The sequence below is a fragment of the Cricetulus griseus genome, assembly GCF_003668045.3.
Source record: "Cricetulus griseus strain 17A/GY chromosome 1 unlocalized genomic scaffold, alternate assembly CriGri-PICRH-1.0 chr1_1, whole genome shotgun sequence".
Classification (NCBI taxonomy): Eukaryota; Metazoa; Chordata; class Mammalia; order Rodentia; family Cricetidae; genus Cricetulus; species Cricetulus griseus.
In genome coordinates, this window is record NW_023276807.1 from 219,700,392 (window position 1) to 219,718,510 (window position 18,119).

The 18,119-nt window shown below is 42.0% G+C and overlaps 1 protein-coding gene across 3 annotated transcripts in view; it reads left to right on the forward strand.

Moving 5' to 3' along the window:
- Kif13b (kinesin family member 13B) overlaps positions 1-18,119 on the forward strand; it is a 148,407-nt gene that overhangs the window by 9,461 nt on the left and 120,827 nt on the right. For all 3 annotated transcript variants that reach the window (XM_027390340.2, XM_027390341.2, XM_035452359.1), the window contains exon 2: positions 5,998-6,091. In XM_027390340.2, coding sequence (XP_027246141.1) covers positions 5,998-6,091 — 94 coding nt within the window. The remainder of the gene's footprint in view (positions 1-5,997; positions 6,092-18,119) is intronic.

The window sequence follows — 18,119 nt, forward strand, 5'->3', positions numbered from 1 at the left end:
CACCCATTTGCAAATTTTGAGGTTTGTTTGTTTTGAATGTTTGGAACTACATAAAATTATTGTAACTTTTCACTCTGTCTCATCTTCCCCTTAACACACATCACCTCCTTATTTCATCCTTTTAGTGCTCCCTCATAGGAAAGCTCAGTTCCACTGCCATCATTTATTAGTCAAGTAGATTTCTAATATATAAAGGTAGAGATGACTTCTAATATGTATTTATATGCCTTATATATGGAAGGCCTTTTGCTTTCCTTAAAAAGTATTACGTGTTTTTATTGGAGAGTAGCACACGTGCCAAAGCACATGAGGAGGTCAGAGGACACCTTATAGGAATTGTCCTCTCCTTTCACCACGTGCATCTTAGGGATTAAACTCAGGTCGTCAGGCTAGGCAGCAGGTGCTTTTACTCATTGATCCATCTTCCAGCTCCCAATTTGCTTTTTACTTACATGGTATTGCCAACCTCCCCCTCCCCCCACCTGGAACATTGGACTACAGTAAGAAGGGTCTAGAAACATGCAAGTAAAAAGTATAAGCCACTTCCATAAGTAGTATAGATAAATGAAGGGTTGGCATGTGACACAGATGCCTTTAAAACAAGACCACACATTACCTGCAGACTTTAAAACTAAAAACTGAATCTCATAAGTAATTTATTATTTTCCTTTACAAAATGGACCCTAGAGGTATTGAAGAGTCACTTAGAGCTAGCTTTTTAGTGACATGATTGGTAAGCAGAGGGAGGGCATGGGCAATCTGGTTTGGAAATTACCAAATGGGCATCTCTGATACTTCACTCACAAGTGAGCTGTCCATTTCCTCAGACAGAACATGAGTTATGTAAGGGGAGTGTCCCAGGCCCTGCCCGTGTTTTACTATGAAGTCATTGGGGTGCAAGCCATAGCTGATTTGTACATTGAAGAAAGACTTGTTTCCAATGATTGCTTACTCTTTCAGTGTGACTAATACACTGGCTGAATAAGCAGAGGTGTTAGCTGTTGATATTTAATATTATGAGTAATTTGACATGGAAAGGCATCTTACTTGGGAATACTGGCCTGTAATAAGTTGGGGACCTTTAATGCTAATACGTTACATTTCCTGCCCTTTTTAAAGAAGGATTAGGAGTATATCAAAGTACGTATGGTCCTGAGGATTATAAAGCCTGCAGAGTCATAACACAACGTATTACTGAAGGTTTCTAGTTGGTTGTCAGATATAGTGTTAATTAAATCTCAATCTTGTTACTTTAGGTTTCATTATGAATAAACATGCTCATATTACTTATTGTAATAACAACCAGTATTTGGTAATGTTTTAACCATTTTAAGTGTATTGGTCAGAGGCATTACGTATGTTTCACATCGAGTCACCATCATCACCATCTGTGAGCAGAGCCTTTTCACACTATAAAATCAGGTGTGGTGATATATAACTAATCCCAGCACTTGGGAGGTAGAGGCCAGAGGCAAAGGCTGGGGGATTGCTTCAAGTTTTTTTTTGGCCAGCTTGGACTTCAGTGTGAGACCCTGTTTCATCACCCCCATCCCAAAACTTTGAAATTGTATAACCTTTATCTGCTTAACTCCCTATCCATTCTGCTGGCCCTGGTACCCACCATTCTCCTTTTCATCCCTGTGAATCTGACTCTGGGACCTCATGTAAGTGGAATCTTTTCGTTTTGTGACTGCTTCATCCCTTAACATAGTGACCCCAAGGTTCATCACTGAAGCGGGTGTGGTGTCCCACACCTGTGGTCCCAGCACTTGGGAGTAGAGACAGGAGGATCAGGAGTTCAAGGACAGCCTCAGCTACATATATAGCAAGTGAAAGGCTAGCCTGGGTTACATGAGACTGTCTCAAAAACAAATATATCATGTACCAGAATTTGTTTCTTTTTAAAAGCTGAATAATGCTTGTGTATGCACATGTTGTTTATCCAGTCATCCAGTAATGGATTCTTGCGTTTCTTCCACTTTTAGAGAATATGAATAGTGCTGCTCCGAATGAACTCCTTAGCCACTGCCCTGTCTCCCATGGCATATATGCACATGTGTAAGTCAGGGTGTGCACAAGTGGAGGTTAGAGGATGATGTCAGATGTCTTTCTCAGTCACTCTTCACTCTATTTTTTTTGAGACGCAGTCTCTCACTGACCTCAGAGCTTGCCATTTTGTTGGCAGCCATGCTAAATTTTTTAGGTGGGTGTTAGGGATTGAACTCAGATTTTCATGCTGACTAAAGTGCTCTTACCCATGGAGCCATCTCTCCAGCCCCTAAAATGCTTTTTCAGACAACCAGCCTTCACGCTCTCCAATCTTCATTCACTATTTGTGTGGGTGTGTGTCCGAGACTGTAAGCCCTGACACATTCTAAAAGATCCTGTGAAAAGTTGACAGAATCGGGGTGGGTATTTTATTTGGTAAACATGGAGCTATGGGTGTGGCTTCTCACTCCTGTAATCCAGTTTCAGAGGCGCTAAACAGGAAGATGGCTTGCATTCCAGTCCGGGCTACAGTGTAAAATACTGTTTCAAGCCATTCCCCACAATACAACAATCAAATGAATAAGCAAACGCCCTGGAGCTGATAAAGAAAGTGCAGATAGCTGTTTCCCTGTTAAAGACTGCCTTTGAGGGGCATGTAGGGGTATTTGTAAATGTAGATGTCTTTAGGATAAAATAAATTTGTTTGATGTTTTAATTATTAAGTGATATTTGGTGATGACAGTTTCCAGCTTCTTAATCATACCATCTAATAGTCCTGAATTATTAATTGGATCTGATGACCTACATGGTGTGTGTGTGTGTGAGTGCTACAGAGGGAAAAGCTGTTGCCAGGAGTTTAGGCACACACCTGTAACCCAGAACATGGCAAACTGAGGTAAGAGGATCATGGATACCCTGTCTGAAGAGGTAGGGTGGAGGTGGCAAGCACGGCAGAAGCATACAGATGTATGGATATTAAAGGAAAATGTTTAGATTCTTTGAATCCTCTCTTAATTCAAGATAATTTGGCCATACATTCTTAGGGAAAACCCAGTTTTGCAGGTAGGCAGGAGGCATTCTTAGTAAAGTCAAAGCAACACTGACTTTGTGGTGGGTGGTGAGATTGTAGGTTCTGAGTCAGTGTTTCCGGAGCTTTACTGATGTGTTTGTGTAATAAAGATCTGTGTGAGGGACCAGCTAATGCAGTGTGGTCAGATATCACCCGGCAAGCCTATTAGCAAATCTCCATGGTGTGCATGCTCCAGCTCAACCCACAGACACAAGGAAGTGCCAGAGTGTTTGAAAAGCTACCCCATGTCTGGCCTTTCTTGCCTCCTTTTGGGGACTGTTTAGAGCTGGGTGAGTTCTAAAGCATTGGAAGTAGACTTTAAGGCTAACTGGCACCACAGAGCACAACCACTCCTTTTGGAATTAGTCTTTCACATCTAGGTAAAACTGAAGGAAATCAAATAGTTGATATGAGAATTAACTTAGGGCTGGCAAAGGAGGAACTTGTCTTATTTTGTATTTGTTATGTAAGTTAAAACGCGTAAAGACTTGGCTTCTCCAACATGGAAATACTTTATCACAAATGTTACATAGACATTTGGCCAGGGTTATTTGGGAAATACAACAGAGCCCACAGGGCACAGCCCCTTTCCCTTGAGCTTATCTTTTGCCACTGGGGAGTAAGGCAGGCTCAAGCAGTTTCATTCTTTGGGTCAGACAAATAGAAGAAAATAAAAATAAGAGAACATAAACATGTGACAGACTGACTATTTTTTAAACAGCTGTGATCAGACATAATTCTCATTGAAATGATGTAGCTAGCTTCATGGTTTGTATGTAGTTTGCTAGGCTGTACATGCATGCACACATTTTGTCACTCTTAGAAGAAAACTAGACCTGTAGCAGTCACTCCTTTGCACCAGACAGCCATTGTCTACTTTCTGTTGGCACAGTTCTCCACTTGGGTGTTTAGATCAAGTGGAAACTCATAATATGTCATCTTTTGTGACTGTCTATTAAAATGTTTGTATTATTACTGCTGCTACGACTACTATCATTTTTATTGTTTGTGTGTGTGATGTATGTGTGCAGCTGTATGCATGCCATGGTATATGTGTAGAGGTCAGACTGGTTCTCTCCTTCCTCCTTTACATGGGTAACAGGGATGGAACTCAGGTTACAAGCTTACATTGTAGGTGCCTTTGCCTATTGAGCCATCTTACTGGCCTGTAACTGTTTTCAGTCAGTGTAAGCCTCAGCCAAGTAGAAGCTTGTATTAGTAGTTCATTGGTTTTATTTTATTACTTTAAAATTTATTGTTTTGTGTATTAACCTATGTGAAGATCAGAGAACAGCTTTGGGGAGTTGATTCTTTCCTTCCACTGTGGGTTCCAGTGGCAGAATGCAGGTCATCAGGCTTGCCCATCAAGCCCTTTTCCCTGCTGAGCCATCTCTCTGGCCCCACTCATTTGAATTATTGAATAATGTTCCATTCTGTGGCAGTTCACATTATCTGTGTTTTGCTTGATGGATTTTGGGGTTGTCTGTTTTTCTGTTTTATGCAAAATATAAGGCCATGACCATTTTGTGTGGGAGTTTTTGTGGATGCAGGTTTCTGTGTTTCTCTTGGACATGTATCTAGGAGTAGAATTGCTGGGTTGTATGATGACCCTGCTTAGCCTTTTTAGGAGCTGTTTTCCCGAGTGACTGCCCCACTTCCATGCCAGTCATGTGCCTTCTGCACATCCTTACCAGCCTTTGTTTTGTCTTGCTGATTGTAGTTCTCTGAGTGGGTGTGAGGGGGCATCTCATTGTGGTTTGGTTGTCTTTCTATGGTGTCTGGTGATGTTGCATGTCTTCCTGTGCTCACTGGGCACTTTTGTACCTTTTTTGAGAGTTGTCTATTCTGATATTTTGCCTGCTTGAATATTGATTATTCACTATTGTACTATTAAAGTGTAAGGGTAAGACTTTTGTTGTTGTTGCTTGAGACAGTGTTTCTAGCCTAGGCTAGCCTCCACATCCCTATACATCTGAGGGTCATCTTCAACTCCTGACCCTTCTGCCTCTACTTTCCAAGTGCTGGGTTCCAGGTCTGCACCTCCATGTGCAGCTAAGAGTTCTCTATATATTCTAATGCAAGTCCCTTAGTATATGGATGCCATAGGCAAACTTTTTTTTCCTGGTTCTCTGTGTGATCTTTTCTGTCTGTCTGACCCCATCCCTGCCCATGTTGCTGAGGATCTAGGAATTTAACTTAGAGCCTCCTGAGTTCTTTCCACTAAGCTATGGCCCCAATCCCTACCTAGAAGCTGTGTGCTTGGGGTGTTACTGCCAACTTAGCAGTATGAAGATTTTGTTTTTGAATGTAGAATGTCTTTCCATTTATTTAAGTCTCTAACTCTTTTCAACTGCATTTTGGAGTTCTCAGTATACAGGTCTTGAATTTCTTTTCAGTTATTCCTTATTTAAAGCTTTTGATGCTATTTTAAGTGCAGTTATTTTTTAAATTTCATTTTCGTATTTCCATTGCTGGTGTATAGAAACACAACTCATGCTTCTATATTCAAAAGCATATTATGTACACACACACACACACACACACACACACACACACACACACACACACTGTTTGGTCATTTTCTAGCCGGTCCTATAGGACTTTTCTGTACACAAGGAGAACCGTCTGCAGACAGAGAGGTTTATGCTTTCCTTCCTTCCAAGTTTGAATGCTGGTATTTGTTTTTCTTGCCTGACTGCCCTGACTAGAATGTCCAGTGCAGTGGTGAGTAGAATTTGAGCAGTAAACATCCTTGTTCTGATGTTGGAGGTTAAACTGTCTAGTCCCTCACCATCAAGTATGATGCTGACTTTATTAGATTGAAAAAGTTCCCTTCTATTAGCATATTTCTCATGAAGCACTGTGGGATTTGTTAAATACTTTTCCCCAAATTATTCATTTCTTAAACATGATAGCTTTTCTTTTCTTTTTATCTGCAGAAATTGACTTACATACCAAATGTGTGGTGGATGTGGAAGCAAACAAAGTTATTCTGAATCCTGTAAATACAAATCTTTCCAAAGGAGATGCCCGGTAAGTTAAGAAACAATATCATGGTCACTGAAGTCATCAGCGGCTCCAGGACACACCTGGGTGCTTCCAATAGACACATAGCTGCCTAGCAGGATGCTGTTCCCAAACCTGGGTGCTTCCTATAGACACATAGCTGCCTAGCAGGATGCTGTCCCCAAACCTGGGGTGCTTCCTATAGACACATAGCTGCCTAGCAGGATGCTGTCCCCACTGCAAATGAGTAGTGAGGGAATGTCAGGAGGTTTCAGACAGAGCTCTGGACAGTGGAAACTCAGAAGTGTGAGCACTGTGGGCTGATGGGATTGAGGCAGGCTTCAAGTGGGTGGTGCTGGCTGAAGGTCCAGGCAGGTGTGCAGCAGAGAGGGCAAAAAGGGAGCCTGTGCACTGATTATTTGGTGAGGCCTCCTTAGACCTGTCCAAATCCTGTCAAAGGTTGGGGCCAGTTCCAAGTTCTACCTTCTTAAAGGCTTTAGTGGGAGAGCACCCAATTTAATTACTGTACATTGCTAACTTGTAGAGGGACACCTTGATTCTGGCAGGCTGAGGATGGATCCTTCAGCATCACTCGTGGATTTGGGCAGATGTATGAACAGAAGGTGAATTGGGAAAGAACAAATGGGATTAATTATGTTTTTCTCAAAAATGGAGTGATATCAATTAGATCAACTAAATTGAGCTCAGATTATAGAAATCCCAGGAAGCAGACAAGGAGATTTAGCCTGTAGCCCAGGCTGGCCTTGAACTCACAGTTTTCTGCTCCCAGCCTGCAGAGTGCTGGGATTATAGGTGTATGCCACCACAGCTATCTCTGGCTTGTAGTTTTTTATTATAAGCAGGAGGCGAATTAGGCAGAATTGATGCTGTAGAAAGCAGGGTAAAGTTGGGGATGCTTTTATGCTGACCTTGGATTTGGAGGAGTCAGGAGGGGGAGACTTTCTGCTCTGGTGCCCCATGCAAAGTAGATACTCTGTAAAAACTGTGGACAGTTCGCTTGTGGCACTGCATGGTGATCTTTTGATTTGAGTTCCAACAATCGCTGGACTTGGGGTCAGAGATTCTGAATTGAATCCTTCATAGCTGTCATATAGCTAGTCGGCGCCCCTCCCCCCTCCTCCCTAGCCTGGAACTCACAGAAATCCTCTTGCCTCAGCCTCCTGAGTGGTTAGATTATAGGTGTGAGCCACCATGCCTGATTTGTAGCTAGTTATTTTTAACTTACTTGAACCAAATCTCAATGACACCAGACTTAACTATTTCATAGAATAATTTTTTCCTTCAGAGATCAAATTAATATTTGGTTAAATGTTTTGTAAAGTATTTTGCAAATGTTTATTGTACTGATGGTGGAGATATTTTTAAGTATCTCTAGTGATAAGGATTATGGGTTATGTTGTTAATGATATATTAAGGATGTAATCTTGATACTGGGAATCTGGGAATGTAGAGTGCTTACTTAGTTCGAATACACAGGGTCTTGTGTTGAATACCCAGCACTATAGAAACCAGGCATGGGTGGACACCTGTAATCTCAGCACTCAGGAGGTAGAGTCAAAAGGATCACAAATTAAGGTTGTCTTTGGGCTCATAGTGAGTCAGAGGCTAGCCTGGGCTACCAAAATAAGCTGCTGGGATTTCAGGCCGGCCAGTAAAATGCACCATGACTCTGAGGGGTATTGCCTTTGGGTGCTTTTACTTCTGGGACTTGCAGTATAGAGGCCTTATTTGGAGCCCTGGGCAACTTTGCATAAATCTGAATGCCCTGACTGTGCTCAGAATCCTGACTTTGCCTCCGCAAAGCATGGCAGCCCACCCTTGCTCTTTGTTCATCAAGTGTTTCTGTTTTCTGTTGTTACCTCAGAAGCATAGCAACTTAAAACAGCAGCCATCAGTTTTTGTTTTGTAGTTTCTGTGCTTTAGGAGACCAGTCAGGGCACAGTGGTATGCGCTCTGCTCCATGTTATGTGGGATCTTGCTGGAAGACTTGAAAACAGGTTTAGAATCATCTGGAAGGGCTGTAATCATCAGGCCTGGTAGTTCGTATTCTCTGTTGAATGGAGGTATCTCTGAGGATATGTGCAGGACAGCAATTCATAATCTGGTGACTGGTTTCAAGATGAGTGTCCCAAAGGAGACCAAGCCAGGAGAAAGCATATCTGCCATGTGTGTCCATTGTGTGGGTCACACAGGTCAGTTCTGTCATTTTCCTGCTCAAGGCTAGTGTAAAGCGCTATAGTTATTACATTTTTATTGTGTGTGTGGGTGTGCACAAACATGGAGATCAGAAGTCAGTTCTCTTTCTTCCACCTGGTTCTCAGGGATTAAACTCAGATCACAAACTTGGTGGCAGATGCTCTTATCCAATGAGCATCTCTGGTTAGAGAAGGAAGCATTCAGCCCCCAAGCCTTAGGTTCTAAGGATAGCATTGGTAGGGGAACAGGTAGATATGGCCACTGTCTTTGGGTGCAGTCTGTCAGATTGTGGGATATAGCTGCTTGAGAAGGTGACTGAAATGGAGTGAGCACACAGAACTTAAGACTGTTCTTGGCCGAGCGTTGGTGGCGCATGCCTTTAATTCCAGCCCTCGGGAGGCAGAGGCAGGTGGATCTCTGTGAGTTAGAGGCCAGCCTGGTCTCCAGAGCGAGTGCCAGGATAGGCTCCAAAGCTACACAGAAAAACCCAGTCTCGAAAAACCAACCAAACAACCAACCAACCAAACAAACAAAAAAACAGTGTGCTTGTCCCTTGAAATCCTCCTATCCTGGAGGTCTGTGAAAGAAACAGCACTTTCTGATTACATAGATTATTTTGGATGGTTCTTTTCTCACATATAGTAAGAATAGAAATTGGATATTATTTACTATTATAGAATATGCTGTGATTAAAAAGTTCCAAGAGGGATTAAATGTAATATATGTAAAGGTTTTGGTCAGGTAAGGTTAAGCAACTTGACTTTTGAGACAGGGTATCCCTATATAACTATGTAGCCCATGCTGGCCTTGAACTAATTAATGATCTTCCTGTATCTGCTTTCAGAGTGCTGAGACTATAGGCATATGCTATCATGCCCAGCTTTGAAACACACACTTTTAAAGAAATTTTCATTGAAGTGTATACATATACAGAGAAGTGCATACCTTGGTGAACTTTTATAAATTGGACATCCTTCTACAGCTGCTACCATGTAAAGGAAAAAAGCCAATGGATTGTTTAGCCAATAAAGTGCTTGACACCATGCCTGGTGACCTGAAACCCACAGTGGAAGGGGGGAAAACTGAATCCTGAAAGGTGTCTTCAGACCCATTCAAGAGCAGTAAATAAAATAACAATGAGAAAAGAAATTGAACATTGCTAATGTGCAAAAGACTACTTGATGAGACCTCTCTTTTGACCCTCCTCCATTCCTTCTACAGGATCTCACTATTTCTGCCCTGGAACTTAATAGCTAGACCAGGCTGGCCTTGAACTTGTAGTGATCACCTCTTGCCTCTGCCTCTTGCTTGCTGGGTGTGCTCTGTCACGGTTGGCTGGCTGTCCTTCCTTCCTTCCTTCCTTCCTTCCTTCCTTCCTTCCTTCCTTCCTTCCTTTCTTCCTTCCTTCCTTCCCTCCTTCTCTCCCTTCCTCCTCCTTCCCTCCCCCTCCTCCCTCCTCCCTCCCAAAATACCAAGTTGAAAAGAGAAAATTTAGAAATTTCAAATGTATATAACTTCATAAATTTGAAAAGAAATAGAAAGGAAATCATAAATTAAGAGGTTAAAGTTAGATTTTGAGTACTAAAACTTTTTTAAAACTTTTTTTTTGAAGATTTATTTTTATTTTGTAATTGTGTCCGTGTATGCCACATGTGTGCAGGTGACTGCTGAAGTGAGAAGAGGACATTTTACCCTTTGGAATTGGAGTTACAGGTAGCTGTGAACCACCCTATGTGGGTGCTAGTAACTGACCTCTGATCCTCTTAGAAGAGCAGCAATGCTATTAACCTCTGCACCATCTTTCCAGCCCTACCTTAAACTTTTATTAGTGATATTAATTATCTTGTAGAGTATAGAGTAATGGATTACAACTTCATGGGATCTATACTTATAACTAGAAAACTTGGGATTTTCAGTTAACATGGAAGTGATCACATCAGTATTCCTAGCACTTGGGAGGCTGAGGCAGGCAAGAGGATTGCCAACCTGTGCTACATAGTGAGTACAGGGCTAACCCAGGTTTCATAGTAAGTTCCAGGAACACAGTGAACTCTCTAGAAATGTCAACTGATATTCTTAGTATGCTGTTATTGGTTTTGTACTACATTCAAATTGAAGTCCATGCTGTATTCAGTGAGAAATGATAGAGTTTCATAAAAGTGATGAATACTTAAAAAAATCAAAACATATTTAGTTAGAACTCGAGTATCTGTGGCTGTCAAGATTCTAGAAAATTTTCAGCCTTGCAGGGTCAGAAACTTAGAAATAAAGATTATTAGTGCTGGAGAGATAGATGTCTCTGTGGGGCTTCCTGCTCCTGTAGAGGACCCAGGTTTGTTTTCAGTGCTACATAATAGATCACAACTGCACATAATTCAGTTCAGGGTTTCTGACATTGTCCTTTGGCTCTGTAGACTCCTACATACACATGGTGACACATGAAACTCACAAAGGTATAATAAGATAAGAATAATGTATGTCTTTAAAAAGGTGTGTGTGTGTGTGTGTGTGTGTGTGTGTGTGTGTGTGTGTGTTCAGAGGATAACTCTATGGGGTTGGTTCTGTTCTTTACAGGGGTTTGGAAGATCAAATTCAGGTCATCAGGCTTCTCAACAAGTGCTTTTACCCCCTGAGTCATTTCACTGGCGCAGGATCTGAAAACTTTATTGGGTTTTCCCAATGTTGATTGGGCACTTACTAGTTTGCCTTCTCTTAACAAGACAGCTCTCCTGGACAGAGAGTGAGCTCAGTTGGTAAGTGCTTGCCATGTAGTCATGAAGATCTAAATCCAGTCCTAAGAACCCATATAAAAAAAGCTGAGAGTGGTGTCACACATTTGTAATCCTAGCACTGGGGAGGCAGCAATGGCAGATTCCTGGGGCTTGCTGGACAGCCAGCCCAGTTACCTTGTCAAGCTCCAGGTCAGGGAGAGACTTGGTTCAAAAAAACAGGGTGGACAGAGTCTCAGAAACAGCATCTGAGGTGTCCTTTGGCCTTTACATACGCACCTGTACACACGTGTGTACACACACCAGACAGGACCTTTGATTTTGTGAGCAGTGAATGGGATGTTCATTCCTGTTAGCATCCACTGATTTGGGAAAGCAGGTCAAATTATTGCTCATGAACTAAGAGACATTTCATCACATACATAAATTATTTCCTCCTATTTACCAACATTATGGGGAACAGTATTGAGCTAAATACTTATATCTACTGTGTCTCCCTTTCTAATGTGATTACACAGAACACCCACCTGAGACAGTTTATATATTTTCTCATGCAGACTTACTGTGCTTATACACAAGCTCAACCAAATATCTTTTTAAGATTATTTTCTTAGCTGGAACCAGTTGAATTTTCTAGACCCATCCTTGGGGCTTTCCAGATCTTCATCAGCAACTTAATTAATATAAGTCATTTGGGGACTAGTGAATGACTAATTCCTTACCTTGTATAGTTTTTTTTCACCTAGTAACAAACACTCTCAATGTGTAATTTAATTTAGCATTTCAGATACTAGGTGTAGTGGTACATATATATCACAGTACATGGGATCCTGTGAGTTCAGGGTTAGCCTGGTCTATGTAGCAAATTCTAGGCTAGCTAGGACTGCACGGGAAGACCCTTAGGACCCGTCTTCCATATTTTGGAGCATTGCACTATAACTAATTATAATAACATGATGTAGCATGTTCTACTCTTAAATAGCTGAAACAGTCTTTAGTCATGTTTAATTTCTAGTGCCCATCACCATGGTAGGTGAACAGGCTTCTCAGGCACCATTTGTTTCTAAAGCACATGAGGGTGGCTTCTTGTGGAAAGTGGCAGGCTCTGCTTCTGTGTGCTCATCATTACACAGGAACTGTCACTGTGTCTGGTAACAACTGCATTCTGAGACAGTGCAACCCTCAGCTCCCATAGTGGGTTTTGTACTTTGCTCTGCAACCAACTGCTTTGTCCTTCCTGTTCTACCAGCTTTAATACCAACAGTGGTCAGGGTGAGCTTAGTGAACGCATTTGCGCTTCATCAAGGACATTTTTTTTTAACCTGTAAAAGCTTGCTTTCTTTATCCATTGTGGATGTAGAATGGTGGAGAAACACAGAAACTACTAGGGTCACTGTTGTAAGGTGCCAGCATTGGGCTGGCCTGAACCCCACCCAACTCAGACTCCTCAGACTCCTGATCCTTCTGTCTTAGTTCTGCTACTAATGGCTTTTATGTCAACACAGTTGAAAGGCCAAAAGCATTACCATGGAAATAAAGGCCCAGGAATCCCTCATAGGACGATGAGATGGCTTAGTGGGTAAAGGCATCTGTTGCTAAGCTTGATGACTGAGTTCAATTCCCAGGACCCATGTAGTGGAAGGGAATTCATTCCTGCAAGTTGCCCACACACATGCTGTGGTATCTGAGTCCCGTTTCCCTAATAAATAACATCTCAAGAAAGAAAAAAGAAAATCCCTTACAGGTTTGCCCAATGGCTTATCTCTTAGTTGATTTCAGTTCCAGTCAAGTTGCCAACCAATGTACATAAACATGCAGGTTTATGTACAATATGTACTAATGTACAGTGTATATATTTAATCTGTTGTCCTAGACATACATAGTTTCCTAAAATGTAATTTCTTTTCTTCTTCTTCCTCCTCCTTTTTTTTTTTTTCTCCGAGACAGGGTTTCTCTGTATTGCTTTGGAGCCTGGCCTGTAGACCAAGCTGGCCTCGAACTCACAGAGATCCACCTGCCTCTGCCTCCTGAGTGCTTGGATTAAAGGCTTGTGTCACCACCGCCCGACCTAAGATGTAGTTTTTATCTCTGTTTCTCAGAGGTTTACACTTTGGAGCAGTGAGTCTTTGAATTCTAATGGTTGGATAATGCCACCTGACAACCTTTTTCCTTTTCTCTGCATTGCGTTTCTTTCTTAACTGGCATTCCTACGTATCCATAACTAGTGTGAAGAAAGTGTCCTGTGTACCTGAGAACTATGGGCAGTAGTTCCCCCTTGAGAAGTTTAGTGATGTGTGTTTATATGTGAATGGACCCATGAGCTTACAGTGAAGAACTCTGCAGCTTTGTTTAGTCTGTCATTTATTGGAATATGACACACTTTCTCTAAAGACATAGGTAGTAATAGCTCATGGCATAGTGTTCCTTTGAAAAAAGTTTGAGGACACCCATAATTGCCTCCTTTATTGGTTCTCCAAAGTGACAGAGATCTGTACTGTTTCAGCATGAGCTCCTAGCCATGCATATGTATCTCAGCTTAATTTTGAGACCCAACTTATTTTACTGAAAAAAAAGATGCTGTCTTATCCCTTCTCAGTGGCCTCTAGTTTTTTTCTTGTCTAGACTTTTGTCCTATAGCAAACATAACAGCATTGCTTTTGTTTACTGTGTGTCCCTGTTACTTTTCTTGAGCCCACTTTCCCTTCAGGGACTCCCCCCACCCTCATCCCTACCCCAACCACCTCCTCTGCTTGACCTCAGCTGAGTGTACTGCAGCTCAGTTCTTCCACCGACTGCCTAAAGTTAGCTCAGACTTTACAGCATAAAGGCTACAGTTCTTCATAAGATTGCATGACACACTAGCCTAACTGTGGGCCCCCAGCATGTCCACTCTCCAGATGGATATAGATTTGTAGCTCCATGTTCCTTTCTGGTTTGATGAGTCTGCTCATAGAATGCAGGAAAGCTATCCATTTGAAACTGCTCTGTGGTGCTGGGGGCAGCTCAGAGCTGGGAAGTGTACCGGAGGCTCTGGGTTCAATCTCCAGAGCTAGAACATACAAATACAGCAAGGCCACAGTGCTATGCTGCTATACAGGATACACATCAGAAGGATCAGGGTATGAAGAGATGCAGAGCCAGGTCTGGGTGGAAATGGGGAATTCTGTGCCCTTTTCACATGCAGTCAGTGGATGCCATCATCCCAGCACACCCATGCTTTCACCAGCCAGGGCCAGTGAGCTTCTGTGTCCACAGTTTGTAAATATTTTATTGTAATTGTATGTATGTGTACCGTGTGTGTGTGTGTGTGTGTGTGTGTGTGTGTGTGTGTGTGTGTGTGTGTACACTTGTGCCACGGTGTGCATGGAAGTCAAAGGACAGCTTTAGGGAGTCAGTTCTTTCACCTTTATGTGGGTTACGCTGCCAGGTTTATACAACAAAGTGCTTTTACCTACTGAGCCATCTCACTGGCTCAGTCCTGAGATTCTTTTTAAACCCAGGTTTTCAGTAGAGAGGTGTGGTTAGATTATTAGCCAAATGATTGAACTGGGAATCCTTGGCCTTCCACCAAAGGTGGAAAGGATGACATGTGACTAACAGTTCCAACTCCTAGTTAGAGGTTAATTCTTCAGGGCATCAGTAAATGAATCGCCCACTGCATGGTCTGTGATTGGCTTCTTTTACTCAGGTGCCTGTTGAAGTTTATCTCTGCGATGGCTTTGTCCAGTAATTCTTTTTAAAGTGGACTCCATCTTGCATACCTGTCCATCTATTGATGGACATTGGTTTGTTTTCAGTTTTTGTGGCTCTGTGAATATTGCTGCCTGGGTACATGATTTATGTGGACACGTGTTTTCATTTCTTGTAGGTGGGTATCTAGGCATAGAATTGCTGGGTCATATGGAAACTGTATGCTTAACCTTTCAGAAACTGCCAAAGCTCTTGCACTGTTTCTTATTCCTGCTGGGAGTTCAGGAGGGGTAGTTTCTTTGGGTCACCACAAGGATAATGGTGGTACCTCTGGCTAATTGGGGAGTGTGTATGTTGCCTGAAGCTACAACGAAAAAGCAAAATAAAACATTGTGCTGTCCAAACAAATCAAGTCTGGGCAACTTTAGCCTTTGGCTACTGGTCTGGATCCCATGTTCTGGTAAATTGGAGTCCGGTTACTTCTGTTAAGCAGGACTTTTTGGAAAGGTTCTTAAAGATTGAGAAAAATTGAAGACTAGCATAGAAAAGTTCTAAAGAACCAATGTTTATGCACCTGCCAGCTCTGTTCAGTAAGTTCTCTTCTGTACACTGTAAACTTGCCTCATCTGTTCCTAATTTTAATCCTTCCTTCTGTACCTTGGTTTCCTCAATTTGTTTTTTTTTTTTTTTCCCCTTGAATTTCTTTGCTGTTTCACTGTGTGTCTTTGTAGATCATGTCCACAATATCAGGTGTTCATGAATGCCTTTTTCCCTGAAAAGCCAGAAGCAGCTTGACTTGGGAAAGATTGGCCACACCAATCTTTAAAAGGATATAATCATAATATTACCATCTTTTTTGGGGGGAGTAAGCAATAACTTGGTATTATTTTATCAAATTCTGTTTGTTCATTTTTTTTTTCTTTAAAAAAAATCAGAGACCAGAAGCTTTCCCCTCCTGTGTCTTGTTGGCAGTGAGTTTTGATCCAGTGTGACTGTGGGAATGTTTTAGTGTACCTCTGACTCTTTGAAGAGATTGCATCTCCTACAGGGGGCTCTTGAAACATCAGCCCTGAGTCCTGAAAAGGAAAGACCTCTCGTGTCAGCTGCATTTCAGTCACCTGGCCAGTTTCTCTGGTTTCTTGTTCAGTCTTCTGCTTTCTGTTTCAGCTGTGTGCTGTGTGCGGCTGTGCATGTCTGCTTGTTAACACTGTGCTTGGTATGTTAAAGTGACTTTCCCACACCAAGTGTCAGATCTTAAGAATAGAACTTTCTGAAGTTGAAAGTCTTGGGAGATTTAGATGTCAAGATCCTGAGCCAGGTATGGTGCTACTCAACTGCAGTCTAGCTCATGGGAAGTGGGCAGCAGTAGGATAAGGAGTTCAAGGATAGCCTCAGTTCCATATTGATTCTGAGATCTGCCTGGGAATTCATGAGACCAGTCTCAAAAAACCCCAAAGGATAATAGCACACCCTCTTCTATATACTTCAAGATCTTGACTCATCCAGACAATGATTTCTCTAGTGTCTCATATGATGAACTGTTCTTGTACACAGGGTCAGACTCCAACAAGGATGGCATGGGGGTGTCTTTGCTTTTATAGTAGACATAGGGTCTCCCCAGTCCTGCATGCTTGAATCTAATAACCAGAGAACAGTGTGGAGGTTAGGACTGCTGGTCTAATGAGGAGTGTGTCTGAAATGTGGATCGCAGTCCACTTAGTAAAGTCATTAGAAACATCTTTGTTCCTTCTGATGTGTTAAGAGGCATCCGTTTAGTCAAGCTCATTAGGTAATTAATGAATATCTAATACAAGGAAAGCACATCCAATGCCTTTTCACTCTGATCCTGGTGGGTGTGCAGATTGGAGCTTGTAAAACACACCAGAAGGGAAATGACTGCTTCTCTTGCACAATATATTGAGGGAGGGCTTATGCTGGTAATTTCTTTGAAACATATGAAGTCATATTCCAACTAATACCTTATTAGTGGTAGGCATCATTAGGTCATATTAGATAATGACTTTTTAAAATTTCTCTGTTGCTAGATGGATGCTCATTTAAACGAAGATTTTAATTGAAGGAAGTCATGCAAAATGTAATTATGGCATGCACAATGGACATGCCTGTTCTCTGCTGTGAAATGGCCTGTGTGAGGCTAACAGTTCTGCCTGCATAGAAAGTGATCCTCTAGAGACTGGTACACGTCTGATTTAATTTCATAAGAGCCTTTCCCTTGGGATCCTGTCTACCCCAATTATGTTGGGAGGGCTGGAGCATGATTCTGTGCTCAGAGGTCGTAGATGGCTCTCTGTACATCCTCCATTTACAGAAATACTGTGATGGCTGAGCATGTAAATCATGTATGTTTGAGTATGGCTGTGATAAGGAGTTCAGGAAAATGCTAAAGAAAATATTTGTGGTTGAATGCAGTTCACTGTGTAGTTAATAGAAACATACAGTAAGTTTAGATTTTGCCGAGTTTGACCAGCACAGCCTAGCTGGCTGCTAACCTGATCTATTTGATAGCCTGTTAGTAAGCTTTTTGAGTAAAGAGTATTAAGGATGGCTCAATACTTCATGTATGTATATACACTTACCTGCGACAGGGTCTCCTGTAGCATTCAGTATGTAGCTAAATATGGCCTTGAACTTCTGATCCTCCTGTCTCCTAAGTGCTAAGATCAAAGATGTGTGCCACGGGCTTAGCTTAGAATTTGTTTATATTTTATCATTGCTGTTGGATATCGAAGTATTGTCTTGCTCATGCTTTTAGACTTTCAGTGGTAATAAAAAGGAACAGACTTTAGAAGATGCTGTAAGCATGCTTACATTTGATACAAATGAGGACTCCATGTTATGTGAGTAGATAGTATGTCTAGAACAAGTAAGTTACAGCTAATGGGAATCCCTGAATTCTGAATTCAGCATAAAATGGTCAGTGTATGACCTACTAATAAAGTATCTATTTATAAATAAAGCTTGGCAGCTCCTAAGCCCTGGCATTAGAGCCTTGTTGCTTTGCTTTGTTCTTTGTTGGCATCTTTACCAGTTACTTTCTTGATGCTGTGACAAAAACCAATCAAGGGAGGAAGGGCTTATTTTGGCTCCCCATTTGTGGGTACTGTCCATCATGGCAGCGAGCACAGAGGCAATGTGGCTGTAGCTGGGATAGGAACACAAGACAGCTCTTGCATTGTATCCTCATGAGGCAGAGGGAGGTGGGTTGGTACTCAGCTGCCATCTTCCTTTTTCCTTTCACTCAGCCCAGGGCCCCAGCCCCTGCACTAATGCTTCCTACATCCAGAGTGGGTCTCCTTCCCCAGTTCAAACTTTGCAGAGGTCCTAGAGTGTCTCCTACATGACAAGTCCAGTCATAACCACCACAGCACATTTCCCTTCACCCCTTAAGGTTCTTTTTC